Genomic DNA, 17,642 nt, shown 5'->3' on the forward strand with positions numbered 1-17,642 from the left:
CCGATTGTACTTCCTGATGAAAACCCACTTTTGGACCATTAGACCCACCCAGGCTTCCTTTTCTTTTCAAAGAATTACGCCGTTTGTCAACTTTCCTTGGCAGGGATTCCCTGCAGTCAAAAATACAGGTAGCAGTTTTTGGTTCAAAATTTTTAAATATCACCTACATGACCTGTTAATGTTTTGGGTTTTTGTTTCGTTTTGTTTTATAAATAACAACACTTTGTTATGAAGACCTTACAAACCTCTTCTTAAGACATTCTTACTCCAGATCCAGGCAAAAACACTTCCAGGTTTGTAAATGACTATTTCCTGACATAATTTTTTTTTATTAAAATGCAAAATGTTCTTCAGAACAAAACTGTGTAAGAATTTTGTGTTAGGGAGCTCTCCTTGCAAAGACCTGGAGCAGGGCAGGGAGAGCTTCAGAAGGGGCAGGCACTCTGGTGAGGGCGGTTCTGTAACTGCATAACTTTGTGTTACCCTCATGGCTCCCTCCTTAATGCAGAAGGTAACACCAGCTGCCGAGAGCAGTTTCTTCTTAAAGGGCTAACCCACTGTCCCCATCGTCTCCGCTGGGCATTACTACGACTTAGCAGCAGCCCAAACTGCCCTCCCAGGATGGGGTTTTTTGGTGCAGGCCACAATCTTTTCCAGTCAGTAAAAACTAGCATTTTTATAAGCTGTACTGCTCTTAACAGGTCTGCTTTAAGCCTGGTTCAATCTCCTATCAACCATTAAGTTGTTCTTTGTAAAAAAACAAAAACAAAAACAAAAACAAAACTGAAGTTGTAGAGGATGTGTTATTTTTTTCCTTTGCTTTAGAAAGTTTTAAGATTAAATGTCTCTCCTTTTTGGGCCCCCTCCCACCCCCTAAAAAATAGTACATTTGGTTTCTCATGTTTTTCTTAATATCACAAATAGATATGTCAGCTTGGATTTAACTACCAATGAGCAGGATCCTCATTAAGCATTCTCTCTGGTTTCTATCCTGGCAGCCTGGCCAGACGGGGCTTTCTAGCTCTGGGAGTCTGCCCAAGCCTGGGAAGCCTCTTGGTACACAGGGCACACAGCATGGGCTTTACCTACCTCACTGCTGACCCCACGCTTATGAAAGGAACCAGGGCAGTTTATTTCACATTTTTTATGGTCTTTAGTGTCTTTGCCAACTGCCTGTTCTCCTACAAAGGTTTCCGCTGTTATGATGGGCGTTGGTTTGTTCTGAACACTGGTCAGCAACAGACCTATCGTCTGGCACAGAGCTCCAGCTCCTATCAGACTCAAAAACAGACACCAGCTGGGCTCTCATTGTTGACAAAGTTTTTATTTCTCCAAAATAGTATTCTTTCCTTCCTGGGGGCTTCAGAGGGCAGAATAGGAGAATGGGGAGCAGGCCTGGGGCCCTTGCCTCCAACATGGGAGCACCAGCGAGAGTGGCCTTGCAGACACCCTGTGGGGATGGTGGCAGGAGAGAGGGAATGGGAGACGGCCTGGGTCTCAGAACAGGGCTGGTGGAGAAGGCATGTGTTTCCCTCTAGGTTTTAAGGGAAAAGGATGTAGATATTAGATCTGATGTTAAGTTGGTAGAAACAGGAAACAGCCTTTGTGGGGAGGAAAAGAGTTTGGCTGGAGAGGAGAAGCTATCTGATTTTATGGAAATGAGGATTCCTACAGTTGCCCCGGAAGCAGAGAGGCTGCACGTCTGGAAGCCAGGATCCGGCTTCCAGGACCTGCCATTCCTGGTCATGCTGCTGGTGAGCTGCTCCGGTTTCCGTGCCGTCTGTCCTCCGTTCTACCAGGAAGAACCTTCTGCTGACGCGGCAGCTTGAACGCAGTCTTCTTCAAAGGGGTCCATGCCCAGAGCCCATTCAGGTATATACACAGCTTCCTGTTACACTTTTTCAACCATTTTTTGAAAAGTACATTCTTCTGTTTAGGTATCATGGGTGCTTTGCCAAGGGGCTTCAAGAAGATTCTCTCACAGCTGAGTGCTGGCCTGGTCTCTGGGGGCCCCCAAGGGATGCCTGACTGTAGCTCAGCCTCCCTAACCCGATAGGCACTTTTCTCCCCTCTCTGGCTTCCCCAGCCAACAGCCCTCTTTCTGAGGCTGAAGGTTCCCTCATGGCAATGGAACCTTGAGATGGCCTATTATGACACGGGCCACTATTCCACTCCGCCAGACGGCTGCACGCTCCCCTGTCCTGGCTGGAGCGAGGAGCCACTTCAAAGCACACTATTCCATCTTGTGGCTGAACCCCGACAACACAGTGTTTCACCTTGACTTCTGTGGGGCCTGGATACAGAACACTCGCGGTCCACTCTATTTCTGCATCTGGCTACACTGTATGATCATATGGGATGAGGCTCGGTGACCGAGAGTGGGAGAGGGGCCTAGATGTAATCCAGCCGTGCAAGATCACGTACCTCCTCTCACCTCTGCTTATCTTACAATACAGACACAGGAGGCAAAGCAGCCACTGCTCCAGAGACTGAGACCACCACAGAATAGAATGGCTGTGTCACCTGGCTTACCCGCACTAGACAAGGTCAGCACAGTCACAGGCAGGCCTGGACCCCTCCACCTACCCAACTTGTCACTCATTGGCCCTCAGAGCAGTGAGATTGGCAGCTGCCCTCCTCTGATCTTCCTTCACCCCTGCAGGCGGCTCCCAGGCCCTGAGGCTGACAGTTGTGGACCATGGATGCGGGGGCACACGGGGACTTCCCTAGAAGAAATCAATCTCTTGGCAGATTTAGAACCTCCCTTGGGACAGAAAATGCAGCAAGATACAGGTAAGAGTAAACCAGAGCCACTTAAAATTTTTAAAGGAAGGAGAGGTGTCATGGTTTTCTTCTCTCCATCTTTCTGGAAGGTCTGTCTCACAAACACAAGTTGTGGCTGTCTGGCCTCCATGACACCTCGATCCACTCTGACCCTGGGGGGAAGCCTGTAACGCCCCCATTTTCTTCCCCTCCCTGTTCTGTGTCTAGCACAGCAGCTTTCCATGGAACAATCCTTTTCTCCCCTGCTGTGGGAAGTGGCCTTGGAGATCTTTAGAAAGATCCATCCAAAACACATTTATTTCCATTACCCTGTGAGAGCAGTCTGGCTAAGGCATCTCCATTCAAAAAGAAGTTACTGGATTACATTATTGGATTATAGGACGTTTAAAGATCAAAGAACTATTTTAAATGCTTCTTGTATCTGCTCTCCACCCCCCCCCCCCCCCCCAACTCAAATCTTTGCCAACTTATTTTTTCTTTCACTCAGTTGTACTTTTACAGGATCGGGTACCTAGTTTGACTTGACAACTTTTTCCATCAGCCTCAGCTCCATCCCAGTCGGGTCCTGTGGATGTCCGCAGAATATGAATTAGCCGGCTTTGTCCGCTGTGAGTCACTTCCCCAGGCTGATGGGAAAGGGTCCTCTTGGGCCAGCTGCTTTGGCATGGAGCAGTGGTCTGGTCTGTGGGGTCTGCTCTGGATTTCTAGGTTTCCCTGGTAACAGGAAAATCTTTTAAAATGCTAAATCATGAAACCTATGGTAGGGAAGAGACTCTCCAGAAGCTTCTTTAGATCAAGGTCCAGAAATCTTCCCATTGGGCTGTGTTTAGTAAGAACCAGAGCACTGGCGAGGTGGGCCCTCAGAGTGGCCCAACTGGGAGTGAGATCGGGAAGCACGGGGGAAGACTGTGTTTCTCCCAGCAGGCAGCTTGCCCTCCAAACAGGGACACCGGAGGCTTACGCACAGGCCTCAGCTACAGCGTGCAGCCTGAGGCGGGGGATGCCCCCACCCTGAGAACCCAGTGTGGTCTAGCCACCACCTAGCTTCTGGGCACAGCACCCTGCTATTAGAGCGACTCGCCTTAAGAGGGAGGCCTGAGAGGGAACCACTTCCCTCAAGTCTGACCAGAACCTGGACTATTAAGACAAGGCCATGGCAGAAGTTAACCATCATCTTCCTTTGGCCTGTCCCTTGGTCCCCTCTGCTGCCCCTTCAGGAGGCAGGGGGAGGGGCCCGCAGGAAAATGCTGGGGAAAAGAAACCTGCTTTGCCACCCTGATACTGGTCTCCCATCCTAAGAGATTAACCCATTCTCAGCCACTGAATCCTAACATTCTAGACAGTTTCAGGAAAGGACACTGAGGGCAGGGACTCTGCTGACCCTCTTCGCTTGTCAGGAGGCTTCTCAGGCAGTGACTGCCTCAGCGCTGGGTGGCCAGACTTCCGGGCTTATAGACAGGGACGTCCTTGTCCTGGAGTGCAGGCTGCCCCTTGATGATGTCAGCTGCTTTCTCTGCGATCATGATGGTGGGGGCGTTAAGGTTGCCGCTGACCACACTGGGCATGATGGAGGCATCAACCACCCTGAGGTTTTCCACTCCAAGCACCCTGGTCTGTGGGTCCACCACGGCAGTGGGGTCAGAGGGCTGGCCCATCTTACAGGTGCACGAGGGGTGGTAGGCGCTGTCCGCTTTCGCCCGCACGAAGGCATCTATCTCTTTATCTGACTGCACGTGGCTTCCTGGCTGGAGCTCTTTCCCTCGGAATGGTTCTAGGGCTTTCTGAGCAAAAATTTCTCTGGTCAGCTTCACACATTGTCGGAAGTCCTTAATGTCGGCTTCTGTTGATGAGAAGAAATAGGTGAGGTGATTCCTTTTACCATGCTGGCTCTGCCAACGGATTCTGAGCACAGAGAGGCTCAGTAAGCTGCCCCAGGGGACACAGTTCAGGGACATGGAGCCACCAGATTGCCTGTCACCTACTCAGAGCCAGTTAGACTGCAACCAAGCAGCATCCCACGAAGGCAAACAGCACCCTAGGTGGACACAGCCTGCCCCGGGGGCCCTAGGTTTAACTTGGAGGTGAGACCGTACACCCTGCCTCCGGCAGTGTGGCTGTGAGCACGCTACGGGTCATTATCGAGCAAGACCTGCCCAGTGGGGAGTGCTCGGTTTTGCTGCATGCAAAGAGGCAGGCCCAGGAATGTAATCTGCTTCTGGACGAAACTCAGAGTAACGAGCAACAGTCTCCGTGAGCCCCATTGTACACAGCCAGATCTCCTTGCACCTTCTGGTAGATTGTTCTGAAAGCTACAAATCTCTCCTGCTGTGTAAAAGGACATCCCAGGGTTACTTCAAGGGCCCCAGGGCACTACCTAGCAGCATGTGCCAAGTTTATAACCTAGAATTGGGGCGGGGGGCGGGGGTGATGTGTCTCAGAAAATGTGGTCCAGGAGTAGGATTCAGAGATAAATGTAAACCCCATGAAGGCATTCATTCATTCATTCATTCATTGAACAAATGACTCGGCAAGCCCAGGCCAGGGGGAAACAGAGGGGTTGGAGAATTACCTGTTGACAAGTAGTTGGGTTGAATCACCGGGTGGTCCCGGGGGTTGGCACTTCTCAGTTTGAGCCAGCCCACACTCGTGCCCCGCATGGTCCCCACATGCACCTAGAAGAACCAGAGGAAGCTGTGACCTCCTTCAACCTTCTGAGTCAGTAGCTTAGGCCCTGGGGTTTCCTGTGGGCTGAGACTCCACATCCAAAGGCAATTAAGAGCAGACACATTTTAGTATTTGTTTGCATCTTACCCCCTTCCCCGCTTCCACAAGTGATCACCTTGCTGAATCACTGCTGCTTCCTGGCTTTATACCTGATGTCTTAAACTTCCAGGGGCTAGAAATCCCAGGGCCGTTGGCCTCATTTGTCTATTTCTGGCAGTCTAGATCCCTAGAGCATCTGCCCTCAGCTGGGCGCAGGTCTCCGCTTTCCACGTACCACACACACTGCCTCATGAAGACTCCAGACTCCTCCTCTCCCCTCCGACCCACTGAGCAGCTGGGGGGCAGCGCACAGGCTCCTGGGCCTCACCCCGCCCCCACCCGAGGGCCCTGCTGCAGTGAGCAGAGCGCTGCTTGATGACAAGATGAAGCTGTCTGCTCACCTGGTAAGCTTCCTGCTGGGTGGGGACCCGTCCGTGGTCGATCACTTGGGATGGCAGGAAATGGAACTGGATGTCCGGGTGAGGGACCCCAGGCTGGCTCCGGATGAATCCGCCTGTTTCCAGATGGGCTGTGGCTCCATCCCCTGAGGATCAGAAGAGTGGATCAGAGCATGGCAGGCTGCCCCCCACCCTCACCCCTCCTGGCCTCTGTTCTGGTGCCTGGACCCATGTGCTCAACTCTGGCATCTCTCCCTCAGGTGGGCTCACCCAACACCACAAGTTTTAACATCAGCTACATGCCAAGGGCCTTTCGGCTTTGCCACGCCCCCGCCCCCCCCCCCCCCCCCCCCCCCACCCCAGCATCCTCCACCACAGACCCAACTGTGAGGCCTGATGTGGCCCGGTATCCTGAACTTTCCCACCCCAGGCTCTACCCCTGACAGGCTGTTCTTTCATACAAGGCCTAAGTCAGACATTCGAGCTGTCCCTGCCTCCTCCTCTTCTTCGTCGCCCACCATCTGACCCTCAGAAAGCCTCACTGACTTCAGCTCCAAAATCTACTGGGATCCATCTACTTGGCAATACCCCCCCACCCCCTCCCTCAGCCCAGGCTGAGACCCCCTCCTCACTGGCAGCTCCAGTGGACTCCTTGCTGGTGTCCCGGCCTACCCTCATGATGGAGTCTCTTCCATCGCACCCCTGCTTTCTCAACATGCTGCAGTCTCTCTGGCCCAACAGACTTGTTCTTCGAACACCAGATGCCTAGACCTAGGGCCTTTGTACATACTCTCCCTAGCTCTCAGATATACTCTGTCACCATTCTCTACTTTATTAACACCCTGATCTTAAAACTTAAGCATGTTTACGTGGTTTCTTTCCACTGACCCCACCAAAGTGTAAGCTCCTCAAGGGAACCTGCCTTATTGGCACAGCACACAGTACGTGGCAGGTGTGGGAGAAACACATGCTGAATACGATTTCAAAGCACCACTTCCTACCCCGGGGACTGCTCTGGGACTCCGAAAACAAACTGAAACTGCTGAGAAATGGATGCTGAGTGTGCTTTTTCTCCAGGCTCCTTGGACCCCAGAGGGTGTCCAGCATGAGGCCATCCCTGGCTATCTGTAAGGAAGAGTGGCACCCAGGTTCGGGAGTCTCACCCTGGACAGGCCCTGGGCCACCTCATCTGGTCCTCACAACAGCCTTCCAGGCAGGACTATGTATCCCCATCATGCAGATAGGAAAGCTGAGGCAAATGGTATAGCTAAGTTCTGAACAAGTGACTTGAAGCCAGAGCCCTTGCTCAGCACCTTAGGGAGGAGGCTGTGCTGCCCACAGACCAGTTCTACTATGGTCCCAGACCAGGACACCCACCTGTGAACTTCCAGAGCCACTCTAGACCAATCCGGACTTTCCTCAAGGGCTTCTGTGCTGAATGGAGAGTGATGGGGAGGGTACATGCCTGCTGGACGTATATCTCCAGGTGGTCTTGCAGGTTCTGGCCAACTCCTGAAATGGGAGGGAATGGTTAGGAAAGATGGCTTCCAAGAGGGGCTTATTAGCTGTACCTGGCCTCTCGACTTCCCCTGGTTTTGAAAACTTCCCCTAAACCTATCCACATACCTGCTGAGCCAGCTCCTGCTTATTCCTCAGGTTTCTGCTTAAAGGTCGCCTCCTGGGACGCCATCCCTACGCTCATTGCCAAGTCTAGTCCTCTCATGCTGCCCAAGCCACCTGCCCTTATCACTCACTCCCGGGGCAGTCCCTGTAACCATCCCGATGCCTTCCTGCCATGCAGCACCCTCCCTGAGGGTAGGGCCCAGGCATTCAGCAGGCACCACTAAGCTGTTGTCAGATGGACTGACGGCCCCACCTGCACCTCCAGGGAAGGAGGGAATCAGGGCTTGTCATGCTGGGCAGACACTGTCACAGGCCAGCACTTTCACAAACCTCTTCTGATAAAGCCTCAATACACAAAGGGTCATTTTGGGGGCAGTTTGGGTTATAAGAGAGACAAGAAGCCCTAATGGGCATTAAAGACAGTTTGTAAGATAAATTTTAGGCTTGGAATAATTGTCTTAACATGAAAAGCATGCTCTGAAACACCGAGTTGGCTTCTTTAATGTCAGGGCTGCTGCTGAGTCCTGAGGACAGAAAACACATAGGCCTGGACCCCTCTCACCCTTGGGCTGCCCTGGTGACATATCCGAGCCTGGCCCAGTGGGCTTTTCGGGTGGAAGCTCGCTGCTGGAGGGGCATCACTTCTGAGTGGGACAGTAGGGCCAGGAAAGGGGAAAAACAACACAAAGACTGGGGTGCCTGGGATAGGGCTGTCCAGTGAGGCTCGTGGGAAGAATGTGGCCATTCTGAGGAAAGCTGACTGCTGCCCCCTCCCCAGCTCCACGCTAATGCACTTCAATAAGCTGTTTTATTAGCAGAGGCCCCCTCTGAGGAGCAGCAGCAAAGGGAGCTCACCGGGAAGGTGGCACACCACCGGGATACCCAGTTTCCTGAGGTCGTCTGCATTGCCGACACCCGAGAGCATGAGCAGCTGTGGAGAGTTGATGGCGCCCCCGCTCAGAATCACCTCCTTGCTGGCGTAAGCCTGGAAGAGGCAGAGGCACGCAGGTCACGCTTCCTGAAAAGCGAGACAGAACCCCGAGAGCGTGGCCTTGGTGTGATGTCCCCGAGTGATGGGTGGGGATTCCGTTCCCAGGCCCCAGAGTAAGGAAGGGGATGCTCAGCGGGCCGCTCTATGAAGGGCGCTCCACACATGCAGCTCCCGGGTGCAGGTGCGACACTGAAGCGCGCTTCACATGCTGATACGTTCTGCAACAGTCACGCTGTAACGATGGTCTTAAAAACGGGACTGTAGAGCCCCAGACACTCCAACAAGCAGCTCCAATAAAGCAAGCAGTGAGTCAGATCTTCACATAGAGGCAGAATGATCCTGACACACTGCTAAGTGGAGAACAGCATAGTGCTGGGGGCACCCGGGTGGCTCAGCCAGTTAGGCATCTGGCTCTTGATTTTGGCTCAGTTCATGGGATCAAGCCCTGCATTGGGTTCTGTGCTGACATAATGGAGCCTTCTTGGGATTCTCTCTCTCTCTCTCTCTCTCTCTCTCTGCCCCTTCCCCTGCTTGCACATTTTCTCTCAAAAATAAATGAATACATATTTTTAAAAAGTGTAGTGTTGAAATATGGATTATGATCACATTTGTGGTTTTTAAAGCCTTAGTACAAACCTATCAATTTCTCAAAAGGTATGGAAGGTTCTAGGAGCCTGCTCTGAGGTGGGGAGGGGCAGACAGAGGCTCACAGGAGCCACCATGGGCTCTCTGCAGGTGGCTGGACTGAGGGCTTCCTCACCTCTGAGACCCTGGGGATAAGAGCCCAACTGCTACCCACACTAAGCATGACCACTAGGGTGACTGCTCATTCCCTTCCATCTCGACTGCGCCAGCCTGGAAGTAACTCACTCACCCGGTGGCTCTGGCCATTCTTGATGTACTCCACACCCACTGCACGCGTGCCTTCAAACAGTACCCTGTTCACAAACGTCTGGGCCTCGGCGGTGAGGTTGGGGCGGCTCAGTGCTGGGTGCAGGTACGCACAGGCTGTGCTCCAGCGCTTGCCTGGCAGACAGAGCAAGGCGATCAGGCACAGCCCCTGCCCCTTTGCCTGATGTGGGGGTGGGAGGGTGGGGCTGGGGCTGAAGAAAGATAGAATGTGACCTTCCCCTGGCAGGACAAGCTCCTCCTGCAAAGTAGGGCTAAAACCAAGTCTCTGCAGGACTGAAATCCACATCCATCTGGGGTGGAAAAACACCCTCCACTCCCAACAGGATGACCAGGAGCACCTAATACAAGGGGGTAAGAACTCTATAGAGGCAGGCAAGGGCCCTGGGTCAACCCAGGCCCTGCCTCTGTCCTGCTGTGTGCAAGGCACTTCAGTGCTCTTTGCCTCAGTTTCCTCATCTGTAAGTCTCTTTGGTCAAAGAGCTGACTCTCCACAACAGAGGCCAGAGGCCTAAAGGATGCCCGAGAGTCTGTCTCCAAGTCATTTCTCACTGGCTACGAATTGTATTCTGTGGCCTGTAGGAGGCGTGAGACCTCCGTCATCTCGGCCTCATGACTAGCCCGTTTATTCTCACTGACCATGATGGGGGCAGGGGGATGGGGCTGTGATGGGCAAAAGGAGGAACCAGGGAGATGGGGGACGGGAGCCTTGTGCTACCTTGGTGGATGGTCATGTCCATCCATCCGAAGCCTTCTTGCTGGAAGCCGTTCATGTCCTCAGTGAGGGGGTAGCCAGCCTGCTGCGCCGCCTCCAGGAAGGCGTGGTGCAGCGCGTGGTTGGTCTTGCCCCGGGACACGTGTAGTGGCCCGTCGCCGCCGCGGTACCTGTTGGCACCCAGTTCGTGGCTCTGCGCCTTGCGGAAGTAGGGCAGGCAGTGCTCGTAGTCCCAGCCGGCCGCGCCTTCCCGCTGCCAGCGGTTGTAGTCCTCTGCGTGCCCGCGGATGTAGACCATGGCGTTGAGCGACGACGAGCCTCCCCAGACCCTGCCGCGCGGCCAGTACAGCACGCGGCCGTCGAGGCCTGGCTGCGGTTCCGTGTGGTAGCACCAGTTGTACCTGTCATCGCACAGGTTGGCCACGAGGGCCGCAGGCATGTGGATCTTCCACGAGAGCCGCTTGCTCCCAGCAAGCATGTCCTTGGGCCCGGCCTCCAGCAGCAGCACACGCCTGTCCGCGTCCTCGGTGAGCCGCCCGGCCAGCACGCAGCCCGCCGAGCCCGCACCCACCACCACGTGACTGTACTCGTCCCCAGTCCCGGGGCCTGCGCTGGCCAGAGCACGGACGCTGGGGGGCCGCTGCCGCCCCAGGGCTCCCCATGCTCTCAGATGCCTTCTCCTCCAGCCTCGCAGGACACTCCACATGCTTCCAGCCGAAGTCCTCGTGCATCCACCAAAAGGAGTGTGATGACTCACTGTTCCTAAAACAGGAAAAGAAGCTTTAAAATTTTTAACTTGACATGCACTTGCAGAATCAGCCCAAAGCTGGAGCAGCTGCATCAGTGCCGCAAAAGTCCCCCACAGGCTCACCAAGTGCCCACCTCAGGCTGGGTGAGGCAGGCCTGGCAGGCAAGTCCCTGTGCTGGGGAACTAGAAGGAGGGAGCAGAGGTTGACACAGGAGATCAGTACTGTGAGATCCCTGCCAGGGCTGACAAACACAGGGCTGGGAGCACAGGAGAGAGGCTCCTCTCTAAACTTGAGAAGTGGGGTGGTCCCCAGAAAGGCCTCTCTGTGACATGTGTGCCTGAACCTGGACCTGGCAGGTGTCTGTCTATCTGCTGGAATGCAGGGGAGGTAAGGGCTTTCTAGGCTTGCACTCATTGTTCGCCCACCTAAGGCAGTTGCTGAGACCCTACCAGGCACCATTTCATCTCTAGCAGTACACAGAGAACAAGAATCTGCCCTCAAGACTGATGGGCTGGGCTAGGGAGACAGACAAGACTTCAGTAACTGAAGGAAGGGCAGAGTGAGGGGCTGGAGGCTGCAAAGCTCAAAGCCTCTGACCTGAGGGCCACGGGTGTCCTAGACGGCTTTCAGCAGATGATGGGGTCAGAGCTACAATCTTCAAAGTTCACTCTGTGGAGTGCTGGAGTTCAAACAACCAAATGCCAATAGCTTCTGGAGGGGCCTTTCCCAACAATGTGCAAATTAATCCCAACACACTTAGTGCACAGAGGTGAAAAAGAACCAGGATATCCCACTCTACTGACACAAGAACACCTGAGAGAGCCCCACCCGAGACCTGCCCAAGACTGACGCCACAAGAGAGCTAAAGAGCCTCAAAAAAACCCTCTTCCCCCCCTCCGCCCATGAGCCTGCCCCAAGTAACAACAGCAGCCTACCACTGGAGGCGGGCTAAGAGGTAAGAGTGTAGAGAAAGAGCCAGACCCCCATTTACTCAGGCACAGGAGAAAGAAGCCCCAGGGCCTCCTGAAAGCCAGAACACCGAAGAGACTTCTAGCACTCCAGGCCCCATACTAGTAGGGGGTAGCAGTGCCCACCATTCAACTCCCAGCCGTGGCTCAACACTCCACACTGATGACCTGGTAGAATGAAGGCATGTTCTTTTCTAGGCATTAATACTATTTACCTAGGTCACTACTGTCCTGTTACACATAAGGTCCAGCATTTAACACAAATTTGAGAGACACAGATTAGGAGCAGGGGAAGACAGTGAAGGAGGACCCTGAGCTCACCTCCTCCCACAGACACAGGAGGGCAACAAGTACACAGAATGCAGCTCACTCTGAAAACCACCTGAAGACTGGCAGACCAGCTATTCCACAGCTAATGACGTAAAGAGAAGGTCCTATCAAGAAGGGTGGGAGGGTCAGAGACATGGTCGGGAACCAAACCCCAGGCACACAGGCCACAAGTGGGGAGAATACCATCCCAGAGGAGGTCTGCTCCCTCCCTGAGTAGGTCCTCCCTGAGGAGCAAGGGGATCAAACCCCACACTGGGCATCCCCACCCTGGGGATGTGCCCCGGAAAGATGAGCCCCTATAATGTCTGGCTTTAAAAATCAGTAGGCTTAGCTGTGGGAGAGCTGGAGGGCTATAGGAAACCAAGAGTCTGCTCTTAAAGGGCCAGTGCGCTACATCACTCTGTCTGAGACCCAACAGGAGAGCAGCAGTTTGAAAAGCACCTGGCTTAAATGTGAAGAAGATTTATTGACTAATTTTACCACGTTTGCTGAAAGGGCAGGGATCTATAGGAGATTTCTCCAGAGATGGAAGTGCTGGTGACGCCATTTTTCTTGCCCTCCTTCAGCCTAGGTGGCTGGCTGCTTACAGGAGCCAGTTCTGATACTTCATCCACCTTGCTGGCATCACTCATCCCCCACCAGCATTCCCCTGTGGACCCACACCACCCAACCCACATGCCCCAGCAGGTGTCCCTCCAAAGTGGCTCCTGCCCTAGCACACCTGGAAGGCAGCCTCGGCCAGGACTGGCACCATTCCAAAGTGACACCTGCCCTGGGGAAGCAGACAGCCGGCACCACACACCAGCATGCCTGCAGCGGCTACAGCCGAGCCATTCAGCCAGCCACACCAGGGACCAGTCCTGCCCATCATTACACCACACAAGTTGTGGCCCAGTCGCAACAGGAGGGAGCAAGCAGCCCGCACAGGGACACTCCTTGAGTGCCTGGTTCTGGTGACCAGGGGAGACTGCACTTCCGCACAAGGCCATTACTTTTAAGACCAGGAGACATACCTACCCTACCTAATGCACAGAAACAAACACAGACTCAAACAGAATGAGGACACAGAGGAATATGTTCCAAACAGAAGATGATGACAGGGCCTCAGAAAAAGAACTAAGCAAAGTGGAGATCGGCAATCTACCTGCTGAAGAATCCAAAGTAATGGTGATAAGGATGCTCACTTGACTTGTAAGAAGAGTAGAGGAGCTCAGAGAGAACATCAACAAGGAGACAGAAAATATAAAAAGGAACAAATCAGAGTGGACTAAAAGTAACTGAACAATAGAGGAAATCAACAGCAGATTAGAGGATGCAGAGGAACAGCTTGGCAATCTGGAACACAGGGTAGGGGAAAGCACCCAAGGTGAACAGCAAAAAGAAAAAGAATTTTTAATGAGGACAGATGAAGGGACCTCTGAGACAACATCAAGTGTACTAACACTAACCTCTTCACATTAAAGAGATCCCAGAAAGAGAAGAGAAAAGAGAGAGAGAGAGAGAGAGAGAGAGAGAGAGAGAGAGAGAATGGGGAAGAAAACTTATTTTGAAGAAATAATAGCTGAAAATTTCCTTAGCCTGGGGATGAAAACAGACATCCAGGTTCAGGAAGCACAAAAATCCCCTAACACAATGGACCCAGGAGGTCTACACCAAGGCACATGATAATTAAAATGGCAGAAATTACAGAGAATCTTAAAAGCAGGAAGAGAAAAGCAAATAGCTACATAGAAGGAAAACCCCATTAGGGCTATCACCAGATTTTCAGCAGAAACTTTGCAAGAAGAAGAGAGGGATATAATATATTCAAAGTGCTGAAAGGAAAAAGCTTATAACCAAGAATACTTTATCTGGCAAAGTTATTGTTTAGAATTAAAGGGGAGATAGTTTTTCAGACAAACAAAAGTTGAAAATGTTCATCACCACTAAACCAACCTTACAAGAAATGTTAAAGGGATCTCTTTAAGAGGAAAAGAAAAGATCATAGTTAGAAGAAAATTATGAAAGGAAACATAAAAAGTAAAGTAAATTTCACTGGTAAATTCACCAGTAAATTTCACTGGCAAAAGCAAACATAGTAATAACATAATCACTTAAAAAGCTAGTATGAAGGTAAAAGACAAAAGTAGTAAAATCAATTATACCTACAAAAATTGGTTAAGGGATACACAAAATAAAAAGATATAAAAATATGATGTCATATACATTAAAACATGGAGGAGGAGAGTAAAAATGTAGTACTTTCAGAATATGTTCAAACTTAAATGACTGACTTAATATAGAGTGTTACATACAGAGGATGTCATATATGAGTCTTATAGTAACCACAAACCAAAAATGTGTAATAAGTACGCAAAAATAAAGACAAAGGAACCAAAGCGCAACACTAAAAAAAGTCACCAAATCAGAATGGAAGAGAGCAAGAAAGGAGTATAGAACAACTACAAAAAACAACCAGAAAACAATTTACAAAATGGTAATAAGTATATACCTATCAATAATTACTTTAAATGTAAATGGATAAATGCTTCAATCAAAAGACACAGGATGACTGAATTAATACAAAAATAAGACCCATCTATATGCTGTCTATAAAAGACTTGCTTCAGACCTAAAGACACATAGACACAAGCAGATTCAAAGTGAAGAAGTGGAAAAAGATATTGGAAGCAAAAAAAAAAAAAAAAACAAAACAAAAAAAAACAAAAAAAACCCCTCAGGTCATGATCTCACAGTCTGTGGGTTCAAGCCCTGCATCGGGCTCTGTGCCAAAAGTACAGAGATTGCTTGGGATTCTGTCTCCCTCTCTCTCTTCGCCCCTTGCCCCCTCACACCCTCTCTCTTTCTAAAATAAATAAACATTAAAATAAAGACTGTAACAAGAGATACATAATGATAAAGTGATCAATACAAGAGAATATAACAATTGTAAATATCTGCGCACCCAACATAGGAGGACCTAAACATATGAAACAAATATGAGCAGACTTACAGGGAGAAATTGATAGTAATACAATAATAGTAGAGGAGTTTAAAATCCCACTTCAAGACTAGATAGATCATCCATGCAAAAAAAATCAATAAGGAAACAGTAGTTTAGAATGGAAATTAAGACCAGATAGACTTAACAGATATATACAGAACATTCCATCCCAAAACAACAGAATATACATTCTTTTAAAGTGCACATGTAATGTTCTCCAAAATAGCTCTCATGTTAGGCCAAAATACAAGTTTCAATAAATTTTAAAAGCATGAAATCGTATCAAGCATCTTTTCCAACCATGATGGTATGAAACTAGAAATCAATTACTAGAAAAAAACGCAAACACACAGAAGCTAAACAACATGCTACTAAACAACCAATAGGTCAATGAAGAAATAAAGGAGGAAATTTAAAAATATCTAGAGACAAATGAAAATGGAAACACAATGGTTCAAAATCTTTGGGACTTAGCAAAAATAGTTCTAAGAGAGAAATTTATAATGATACAGTCAAGAAACAAACAAAAATCTCAATCTAACTAGAAAAAGAAGAAAGCCCAAAGTCAGCAGAAGGAAGGAATTAATATCAGAGCAGAAATACATAGACTAAAAAAACACTATAGAAAAGATCAATGAAACTAAGAGCTGGTTCTTTGAAAAGATAAGCAAAATTGATAAACCTCTAGCCAGATTCATCAAGGAAAAAAAAGAAAACTCACGAAAAAGAGAAATTACAACCAACACCACAGAAATACAAAGGATTATGAGACAACTATGAAAAATTATACATCAACAAACTGAAAAACCTAGAAGTGGATAAATTTCTAGAAACATACAATTTTCCAAGACTGAATCAGGAATAAATAAAAAAATTGGAACAGACCAGGGGCACCTGGGTGGCTCAGTTGGTTAAGCGTCCTACTTCGGCTCAGGTTGTGATCTCTCAGTTTCTGAGTTCAAGCCCCGTGTTGGGCTCTGTGCTGACAGCTCAGAGCCTGGAGCTTGCTTCAGATTCTGTGTCTCCCAGTCTCTTGGCCCCTCCCATGCTCATGCTCTGTCTCTCCCTGTCTCTCATTAATAAATGTTAAAAATTTTTTAATAAAAAAAAAATTGGAACAGACCTACTAGTAGTAATGAAATTGAATCAGTAATGACAAAGATCTCAACAAACAAAAGTCCAGGACCAGATAGCTTCACAGGTGAACTGTATCAAACATTTGAATTAGCATTAATACCTATCCTTCTCAAACTATTCCAAAAAATAGAAGAGACAGGAATGCTTCCAAATTCATTCTATGAGGCCAGCATTACCCTGATACCAAAACCACACAAAGATACTACAAGAAAATTATAGACCAATATCCCTGATAAACAATGATGCAAAATTTCTCAACAAAATATTAGCAAACCCAATTATAAAACAATATATTAAAAGGATCATTCACCACAATCAATGGGATTTATTTCAGGGATGCAAGGGTGATTCAATATTTGCAAATCAATCAACCTGATACACCATATTAACAAAATGAAGAATAAAAATCATGCAATCCTCTCAATAAATACAGGAAAAAAAATCACAAAATTCAACATCTATTCATGATAAAAACTATCAACAAAACGGGCAGAGAAGAAACATGTCTCAAAATAATAATGGCCATATATGACACACCCACAGCTAATTTCATAGTCAATGGTGAAAAGCTAAAAGCTTTCCCTCTAACATCAGGAATAAGACAAGGATGTCCACTCTCACCACATTCATTCAACATAGTACCATAAGCCCTAGCCACAGCAATCAGACAAGAAAAAGAAATAAAAGGCATCCAAATTAGTAAAGAAAAAGTAAAACTGTCACTCTTGGCAGATGGCATGATACTATAGATTAAAAAACAAAAACAAAAACACCTAAAGATTAAAAAAAAAAAAAAAACTACTGGAACTAATAAATGAATTCAGTAAAGTTGCAGGATACAAAATTAATATACAGAACTCTGTTGAGTTTCTATACACTAATAATAAACTGGCAGAAAGAGAAATAAAGAAAATAATCCCATTTACAATTGTATCAAAAAGAATAAAATACCTAAGAATAAATTTAACCAAGGAGATCAAAGACCTGTATTCTGAACTATAAGATATCAACGAATGAAATTGGAGATGACACAAATAAATGGAAAGATAGGTCTGAAGAATTAATATCATTAAAATGTCCATACTTGGGGCGCCTGGGTGGCTCAGTCGGTTAAGCATCCGACTTCAGCTCAGGTCACGATCTCACGGTCTGTGGGTTCGAGCCCCGCGTTGGGCTCTGGGCTGATGGCTCAGAGCCTGGAGCCTGTTTCTGATTCTGTGTCTCCCTCTCTCTCTGCCCCTCCCCCGTTCATGCTCTGTCTCTCTCTGTCTCAAAAATAAATAAACGTTAAA

At 49.1% G+C, this 17,642-nt stretch overlaps 1 protein-coding gene and 1 long non-coding RNA gene across 10 annotated transcripts; one reads left to right on the plus strand and one right to left on the minus strand.

Annotated features, from left to right (window-relative positions):
- Window positions 1-1,303: 1,303 nt before the first annotated feature.
- CHDH (choline dehydrogenase) lies at window positions 1,304-11,421 on the minus strand. 2 transcript variants are annotated; one of them, XM_049640716.1, is made up of 8 exons: window positions 10,187-11,421; window positions 9,434-9,585; window positions 8,424-8,553; window positions 7,323-7,457; window positions 5,949-6,091; window positions 5,354-5,456; window positions 4,166-4,624; window positions 1,304-3,498 (listed from the first exon to the last, which is right to left on the minus strand). In XM_049640716.1, the coding sequence occupies exons 1-7, from the start codon at window positions 11,022-11,024 to the stop codon at window positions 4,206-4,208; spliced, it is 1,920 nt and encodes a 639-aa protein (XP_049496673.1). In that variant the 5' UTR covers window positions 11,025-11,421; the 3' UTR covers window positions 1,304-3,498; window positions 4,166-4,205. The 2 variants fall into 2 exon arrangements, with proteins under 2 accessions (XP_049496673.1, XP_049496672.1); XM_049640715.1 differs by having other exon boundaries at window positions 1,304-4,624.
- LOC125929481 (uncharacterized) lies at window positions 2,255-8,880 on the plus strand. 8 transcript variants are annotated; one of them, XR_007459876.1, is made up of 6 exons: window positions 2,255-2,343; window positions 2,457-2,546; window positions 2,663-2,793; window positions 3,272-3,392; window positions 5,726-5,951; window positions 8,384-8,880. It is a non-coding gene; the product is annotated as an uncharacterized LOC125929481 (long non-coding RNA). The 8 variants fall into 8 exon arrangements; XR_007459878.1 differs by having other exon boundaries at window positions 8,387-8,880; XR_007459875.1 differs by lacking the exon at window positions 8,384-8,880 and adding an exon at window positions 6,072-7,333.
- Window positions 11,422-17,642: the final 6,221 nt, after the last annotated feature.

The sequence above is a fragment of the Panthera uncia genome, chromosome A2 (genome assembly GCF_023721935.1).
Source record: "Panthera uncia isolate 11264 chromosome A2, Puncia_PCG_1.0, whole genome shotgun sequence".
In the NCBI taxonomy this organism is placed as follows: Eukaryota; Metazoa; Chordata; class Mammalia; order Carnivora; family Felidae; genus Panthera; species Panthera uncia.

Excerpts from the sequence above, each read along its gene's own strand:
- CHDH (XM_049640716.1), bottom strand. The coding sequence starts at position 11,024 with ATGCAGCTGCTCCAGCTTTGGGCTGATTCTGCAAGTGCATGTCAAGTT. Across the intron at positions 7,458-8,423 it reads GGTGGTGTGCCACCTTCCCG|GAGTTGGCCAGAACCTGCAA; the intron begins GTGAGCTCCCTT and ends CTCCCATTTCAG. Across the intron at positions 6,092-7,322 it reads GTGGCTCTGGAAGTTCACAG|GGGATGGAGCCACAGCCCAT; the intron begins GTGGGTGTCCTG and ends TCTGATCCTCAG.